This window comes from Salvelinus fontinalis, unplaced genomic scaffold (genome assembly GCF_029448725.1).
Source record: "Salvelinus fontinalis isolate EN_2023a unplaced genomic scaffold, ASM2944872v1 scaffold_0145, whole genome shotgun sequence".
NCBI lineage: Eukaryota > Metazoa > Chordata > Actinopteri > Salmoniformes > Salmonidae > Salvelinus > Salvelinus fontinalis.
The window spans coordinates 160,001-168,562 of record NW_026600354.1 but is presented as its reverse complement, the minus strand read 5'-3'; the positions used below and the strand labels follow the sequence as shown (position 1 = coordinate 168,562).

The 8,562-nt window shown below is 44.7% G+C and overlaps 1 protein-coding gene across 1 annotated transcript in view; it reads left to right on the top strand.

Annotated features, from left to right (window-relative positions):
• The first annotated feature begins 3,834 nt into the window (after positions 1-3,834).
• The window catches only part of LOC129843501 (tribbles homolog 2-like), a 15,473-nt gene continuing 10,745 nt past the window's right edge, over positions 3,835-8,562 (top strand). The window contains exons 1-2 of the mRNA XM_055912253.1: positions 3,835-4,585; positions 6,223-6,515. Coding sequence (XP_055768228.1) covers positions 4,283-4,585; positions 6,223-6,515 — 596 coding nt within the window. The 5' untranslated portion in view covers positions 3,835-4,282. The remainder of the gene's footprint in view (positions 4,586-6,222; positions 6,516-8,562) is intronic.

The following is an 8,562-nucleotide window of genomic DNA, read 5'->3' as shown; positions in this document are numbered from 1 at the left end:
AACGGGCTATTTCTCAGGCCCAGATCGTAGAATATGCATATAATTTACAGATTAGGATAGAAAACACTCCAAAGTTTCCAAAACTGTCAAAATATTGTCTGTGAGTATAACAAAACTGATTCTGCAGGCGAAAACCTGAGGAAATCCAACCCGGAAGTGCTTCTTTTTTTTTATCCCTGTTCTGTTGCCTGCCCCTCCTCCATTTAAGGCGTATCAACCAGATTCCTTTTCCAATGGCTTCCTCAGGCTGTGACCAGGCTTTAGACATAGTTTCAGGCTTTTATTTTGAAAAATTAGCGAGATTTTTCAAAACGTGTCAGGTGTCCTTTGATTAGTTCCTGCGCGTGAGAGGGGTAGCTCGACATTTTCTTTCTCTCTTTTATTGAGTAGGTTATCGTCCGGTTGAAATATTATCGATTATGTATGTTAAAAACAACCTGAGGGTTGATTTTTTTTTTTTTTAAACGTTTGACATGTTTCTACGAACATTACAGATACTTTTTGGAATTTTCTTCTGCCTTTCAGGAACGGAACGAGGCTGTGGTTTTCTGAACATAACGCGCAACCCAAATGGCGTTTTTTTGTGATAAAACTAATATTTATCGAACAAAATAACATTTATTGTGTAACTCGGAGTCTCGTGAATACAAACATCCGAAGATTATCAAAGGTAAGCGATTAATTTTATTGCTTTTCTGACTTTCGTGACCAAGCTAATTTAAGGCTAACTGTTCTAGCATTGACTGATACACTCACAAATGCTTGGATTGCTTTCGCTGTAAAGCAAATTTTCAAAATCTGACACGATAGGTGGATTAACAACAACCTAAGCTGTGGTTTGGTATATTTCACTTGTGATTCCATGATTATAAATATTTGTGGGATTATTTTTGAATTTGGCGCTCTGCAATTCAGTGGTTGTTTAGGAAAATGATCCCGGTAACGGGATCCGTAGCGCTAAGAAGTTTAAGGAGGTCCTTTAGCACCTCGGACTCAGTGACTGCCTGCAGGGAGAAACTTTGTAGGGGGAAAAAGAGGGAGAAGTATCAGGGATAGTCGCATTAGAAGGGGTGGGGGATGAGGAACTGTTGGACGTGCAAGGAGGCATGGCTGAGTCAAATAGGAATCCTGACTTAATGAAGTGGTGATTAAAGAGCTCAGCCATGTGCTTCTTGTCAGTAACAACCACATCATCATTAAGGGACAGCTGTGAGGAGGAGAGTTTATTCTCCAGGTCTTTAACCGTTTTCCAGAACTTCTTGGGGTTAGACCCACAGAGAGAGAACTGCTCCTTAAAGTAACTAACTTTGACCTTCTGGATAGCCTGAGTGCACTTATTTCTCATTTGCCTGAACAAGAGCCAGTCAGTATGAGTGTGCTGAGCCTTTCACCAAATGCAATTCTTGAGGTGGAGTAACTCTGCAAGATCACGGTCGAACCAGGGGCTGAACCTGTTTTTAATTCTCATTTTCTTTATGGGGGGCGTTTGTTAATTAACAATACCACTGAAAATATAAAAAAAGAAGGTCCAAGCGTCTTCGAAAGAGTTGATTCTATACCATTTTACAGATGATTTATGGTACGTCATGCTATGTTATGCTATGTTGCGTTATGCTATGTTATGCTATGTTACATTATGATATGTTACGCTATGCTATGTTATGCTATGCTATGCTATGTTATGCTATGTTATGCTATGTTATGCTATGTGTTATATTATATTATGATACGTTATGTTACATTATGATATGTTATGCTATGTTATGTTGTAATATGTCATATTATGTTATGCTATGCTATGCTATGTTCAGCACCTCTCATTGCTATGGTGGGAGGATTGCTCCATCTCTTTTGTCTTTCTCCATTCCCAATGAATCATCACGGTCCCGTGTGGCTCAGTTGGTAGAGCATGGCGCTTGCAACGCCAGGGTTGTGGGTTCAATTCCCACGGGGGGACCAGGGTTCAATTCCCACGGGGGGACCAGGATGAATATGTATGAACTTTCCAATTTGTAAGTCGCTTTGGATAAGAGCGTCTGCTAAATGACTTAAATGTAAATGTAAATCACTCATACAGGCGGAAAATTAGCACCCTGTTCTCAAATAGCACCCTATTCCCTATATAACTTCTTAACAAAAGTAGTGCACTGTATAGGATAGATTGGATGCCATTTGTGATACAGCCTCTGACTCTCACTTTAACTTTACAGTCAACAGTAAAAAAAAAATAAAAAAAAAATGGTGCTGACTATTCCCTTTGCTATCTGACTACTTGTGTGAAAATATGTGATGGCGTTGTAGCCATTGTTTTAGCATGATTTGTTCTTTGCGGTTTTGGTTGGCATACGCTAAGCCCTGGCTGATTTTGGAATACACTGTCTCTCCCTCTCTGTGATCCAGCTATAGTCTTGTTTACGAGAAGGCCTGCAGTTTATGTGAATGCTTGAGTCAGACTATAGGCCTCCACTGCCACCACTCAACCTTTATGGAGGTGAGTCACGAACACAACTAACATGCACGACAGGGAAAACATGTTCTGCTGCTAAATACCTTTAGATAATAATAAGGTTTCTACTATGGGAAATCCCTGCTAGAGTATTGAGTCTTTTCATGGTACATTTAGATTTTAGTCATTTAGCACAGGGGTTCCCAACCCTTTTTCACTCAGGGCTCCCCTTCCAGCATTGGGGAATATCCCGCTCAACGTCTATTTGGTCTCCCGAGTGGCGCACCTGTCTAAGGTACTGCCTTCTCAGTGCTAGAGGCGTCACTACAGACCCTGGTTCGATTCCGGGCTGTATCACAACCGGCCGTGATTGGGAGTCCCATTAGGGCTGTGCACAGTTGGCCCAGCGGCATCAGAGTTAGGTTGTCATTGTAAATAAGAATGTGTTCATAACTGACTTGCCTCGTTAAATAAAGGTACTTTTGTTGTTGTTGTTGAAATAACATATTTCTCTGGGCACCATCACTGTTCACACCCCTTCTTGTTGGTGGAGAGAAATGTGCAGGTTTAAAGCACATTTTCCTGCCATTTTACACATTTTGCCATGTCTGATGTGTATTCATGTGATATTTGAGTGATTCCAACATTACTACAAAAAATCTATGGGCTAAAAAACGTTAGCTAGTTGATCTGGACATTTCTGACAGGTTATAAATAGCTCTCTAAGGTCTGTAATGACTGACATGACAAGAGAAAAACTGATGATTCACTATCCAATTTAGAAATTGCACCTTGAGCATTCTACTATTACAACTTTCAAGAGTAAGTTGAAAGTCAGATGGGGTGCGCCGACACATAACACATCCCACAGTTTGGGAACCACTGATTTAGCAGACATTCTTAACCAGAGCAACTTATAGGTGCAATTAGGGTTAAGTACCTTGCTCAAGGGCACATCAGCAGATTTTTCACCTAGTCAGCTCACAGATTCAAACCAGCAACCTATCGGTTACTGGCCCAATGCTCTTAACCTCTAGGCTACCTATCACCAATAGTAAGCCTATTTGGTTCAGATTAACTATTTATTGAGACCTTGTCGCCTTGTCATAGTAGGCCAACTGTAGGCTATATGACCCACACTAATTTATGATGATGGGTTATGGGCCTGTGTAATAACAGGGTCAAAGCAGGCTGTGTGTTATCGGCCTGTGTAATGCGTGCGTGCGTGCGTGCGCGCGTGCGTGCGTGCGTGCGTGCGTGCGTGTGTGTGTGTGTGTGTGTGTGTGTGTGTATTGCTCAATCGTCGCCAGAGGCTGCATGTGTCATTCAAGAGGAGGCTGAACCGGGCGGAGTTCCAGCGGCGCTGTTCGACTGAGCGTAAGGCTTTGGAATCAGCTGTAGCTTTCTCTGCGCTACAGCTAGACTGTCTCTCTCTCTCTCTCTCCGTACAGCGGGTAGAATTTCACACCAGAAAGTACAACGCGATCTCTCTGGACATCCTCTCTCCAGTCCAGACGGACCTTTGGGAGACCCTTTTGGGGACTGACTGGACTGGGCCTGTCCCCAAAAAAGCGACGACAGGGTTTGACACGGAAACTGTATTTGAAGGATACATTCCACGACCAGATTCTTGATGCAGCATACAAATAGATTTAAACCTGATAAGTAAGAGTTGCAGTTTGATGAAAAGCGTTGGGACAGCAGCTGCTCCACGCGCATAGGAAGCTACAATAATGAAAAGCACAATTTGCCATTAATGTTAAAAGTAATCTGATTTGGATATAATACACGGTTCATTTGATTCTCGTTTGCAGAGTGATAATTTGCTCTATTAGAATGATAAACGTTAAGTGGAGCAACCCGGTCCCTTGCATTCCCACGAGAAGAGTCGGACAGAAACGGGAGGACTCAGAAACGGGTGAAGAGCTGGTGTCCAAATGCGCCAGGCTGAGTGAGTCTCCGGGTGACGCGGGGCTCCTCGGTAGCTCGCCAGGGTCACTGCTGTCCCCGGTCCCCTTGAGCGGCCCGACCGATCAAGGTCCGTGCCGGATAGGCCAGTTTCTGCTCCTACATATGGCCGATCAGGACAGGATGCACAGCGCACTCAACATTGACACCGGAGACGCGCTGGTGTGCAAGGTAAGTCCAAAGACCATAACCATTCATTGTGCAATTTCTTTGAATGAATGACTGTTTCTGAGATGTGGTGTGTTGCTCAACAGCACACAACCTCACATGAAGCCTAGTCTTCATGAACCCTTTGGTGACATTATACAACGTTTTAACTGAAATAATAATGTATCAGTAGCCTATTTAAATCATCTGAAATCATTCATTTATTCATTATGTTATGCATTGATGAGCAGTGGCCAATGATCCAAATACTCCTTACGCCTTTTGCACATTGAGTAATAATAAGGTGATAACCTAATAATAAGGTGATAGCCTAATAATAAGGTGATAGCCTAATAATAAGGTGATAGCCTAATAATAAGGTGATAGCCTAATAATAAGGTGATAGCCTAATAATAAGGTGATAGCCTAATAATAAGGTGATAGCCTAATAATAAGGTGATAGCCTAATAATAAGGTGATAGCCTAATAATAAGGTGATAGCCTAATAATAAGGTGATAGCCTAATAATAAGGTGATAGCCTAATAATAAGGTGATAGCCTAATAATAAAGTCACAACCGAATACAGTAATAGACAAATAATACGGTAAAATACTAATAATATGGTAAAAGCCTGATAACATGGTAAAATCCTAATAATACCGTATAAATCCTAATAAGACAGTCATAACCGAATACAGTAATAGACAAATAATACGGTAAAATACTAATAATATGGTAAAAGCCTGATAACATGGTAAAATCCTAATAATACCGTATAAATCCTAATAAGAAAGTCATAACCGAATACAGTAATAGACAAATAATACGGTAAAATACTAATAACATGGTAAAAGCCTGATAACATGGTAATAGCCTAATAATACAGTAAAAGCTGAATAATACCGTATAAATCCTAATAACTTGGGAGAGAATGAATAATACGATAATAGCCCAATTATACGTTAAAAACCTGATAATACGGTAATAGTCTAATAACACGGTAATAGCCTAATAATACGGTAAAAGCTAATAATACGGTAAAAGCCTAATAATACGGTAATATCCTAATAACATGGTAATAGCCTAATAATACGATAATAGCCCAATTATACGTTAAAAACCTAATAATACGGTAAAAGCCTACTTAACCGTGGCCATCTTTCATTAGAGTTTACGTAGTTGATGATTTCCCACATCACACCCTCTCCGCTGTTTATCAACTCCTCTCATTCACGTCAGTAGAATACGCCACACCATGGGTGAAATATGATACGCAAACACTGGAGTGGAAATGTAGAGTCATCATTCTCCTGTTCCAGGTGCTTTAAATAAAGACCAACCTTGATCACAGATGAGATTAAAACCAGGTGTCGTTTGGGAAAATCTGCGTCCCCTAATTTTAACACATTAAATAACAAACAAATGTTATTATGGGTGGAAGTCCGCTCTCTCCACCCCTTGGGGGCAAAACTCATCATAAATAAGCTGAGCCCACACTGATAGCCTACAGGTTTAAACACTAAACATTAGAAATCAGTTCTTTTCAATGGATTGGATTTGTTAGACGATTATAATACGTATTGACTCACACCAACGGGGCCAAACTCTAAGCTGATACATCTGAATCCACCCTGACAGATCCCTGTCTCTGTTCTCACAGGTGTTTGACATGGGTCTGTACCAAGAGAAGCTCCGGGCCTACCGCATCCTGCCGGTCCACAGGAACATCAGCCGTATCCGAGACATTGTCCTGGGGGAACGCTGGGCTTACGTCTTCCTAGAGAAGGACCACGGGGACATGCACAGCTTCGTTAAGAGCTGCAAGCGTTTGGACGAGGAGCGGGCGGCACAGCTCTTTCACCAGGTGGCGTCGGCCGTGACACACTGTCACCAGCATGGCATCGTATTAGGAGACCTGAAGCTACGCAAATTTGTCTTCTCCGACAGGAAAAGGTGAGATGACACGTGTGCCGTTTTCATACAATATCCTGTCAACCCAAACTGTACCAAGCTGGGTCAGATGTTGCCTTTCTTTTGACCATCCCAGCACTTATGGTGAATATGTAACCTTGCCAGCTTGGCTCAGCTTGACTCAGCTTGGCACAGCTTGGCACAGCTTGGCACAGCTTGGCACAGCTTGGCTCAGCTTGGCACAGCTTGGCTCAGCTTGGCTCAACTTGGCTCAGCTTGACTCAGCTTGGCTCAGCTTGGCTCAGCTTGGCTCAACTTGGCTCAGCTTGGCTCAGCTTGGCTCAACTTGGCTCAGCTTGACTCAGCTTGGCTCAGCTTGGCTCAACTTGGCTCAGCTTGGCTCAACTCGACTCAACTTGACTCAGTTTGGCTCAGCTTGGCTCAGCTTGGCTCAGCTTGGCTCAGCTTGACACAGCTTGGCACAGCTTGGCACAGCTTGGCTCAGCTTGGCACAGCTTGGCTCAGCTTGGCTCAACTTGGCTCAGCTTGACTCAGCTTGACTCAGCTTGGCTCAGCTTGGCTCAACTTGGCTCAGCTTGGCTCAGCTTGGCTCAACTTGGCTCAGCTTGACTCAGCTTGGCTCAGCTTGGCTCAACTTGGCTCAGCTTGACTCAGCTTGACTCAGCTTGGCTCAGCTTGGCTCAACTTGGCTCAGCTTGGCTCAGCTTGGCTCAGCTTGGCTCAGCTTGACTCAGCTTGGCTCAGCTTGACTCAGCTTGGCTCAGCTTGACTCAGCTTGACTCAGCTTGGCTCAGCTTGGCTCAGCTTGACGCAGCTTGACGCAGCTTGGCTCAGCTTGGCTCAGCTTGGCTCAGCTTGGCTCAGCTTGACTCAGCTTGACTCAGCTTGGCGCAGCTTGGCTCAGCTTGACTCATCTTGGCTCAGCTTGACTCAGCTTGACTCAGCTTGGCTCAGCTTGGCTCAGCTTGACTCAGCTTGGCACAGCTTGGCACAGCTTGGCACAGCTTGGCTCAGCTTGGCACAGCTTGGCTCAGCTTGGCTCAACTTGGCTCAGCTTGACTCAGCTTGGCTCAGCTTGGCTCAGCTTGGCTCAACTTGGCTCAGCTTGGCTCAGCTTGGCTCAACTTGGCTCAGCTTGACTCAGCTTGGCTCAGCTTGGCTCAACTTGGCTCAGCTTGGCTCAACTCGACTCAACTTGACTCAGTTTGACTCAGCTTGGCTCAGCTTGGCTCAGCTTGGCTCAGCTTGACTCAGCTTGGCTCAGCTTGACTCAGCTTGACTCAGCTTGGCTCAGCTTGGCTCAGCTTGACGCAGCTTGACGCAGCTTGGCTCAGCTTGGCTCAGCTTGACTCAGCTTGACTCAGCTTGACTCAGCTTGACTCAGCTTGGCTCGACTCAGCTTGACTCAGCTTGGCTCAGCTTGGCGCAGCTTGGCTCAGCTTGACTCATCTTGGCTCAGCTTGACTCAGCTTGGCTCAGCTTGGCTCAGCTTGGCTCAGCTTGACTCAGCTTGGCTCAGCTTGGCTCAGCTTGATTCAGCTTGGCTCAGCTTGGCTCAGCTTGGCTCAGCTTGGCTCATCTTGGCTCAGCTTGACTCAGCTTGACTCAGCTTGGCTCAGCTTGGCTCAGCTTGACTCAGCTTGGCTCAGCTTGGCTCAGCTTGACTCAGCTTGACTCAGCTTGGCTCAGCTTGGCTCAGCTTGGCTCAGCTTGGCTCAGCTTGACTCAGCTTGACTCAGCTTGACTCAGCTTGGCGCAGCTTGGCTGTGTAGTGTGAAAGGGCCCTTGATTGATGTCAGTGGTATGATAGTAGAGACATGCAGTGCACCCAGCAAGACAGGCTGGGCAGAGGAGGGATGATAAGGCATTATAAGGGGGTCATACATGTTTCTGGAAGGTATTTGGTTTCACGGTGTAATTGGGGTTAATGGCTAAATACAGTGTTATTTGTGTTTCACAGTTACCTGTTCACCCCTCCTCCCCCTCCTCCCCCTCCTCCCCCTACAGACAGCATCAATGTCTTACTGTAGAACACCTCCTCCCCCTTCTCCCCCTCCTCCCCCTTCTC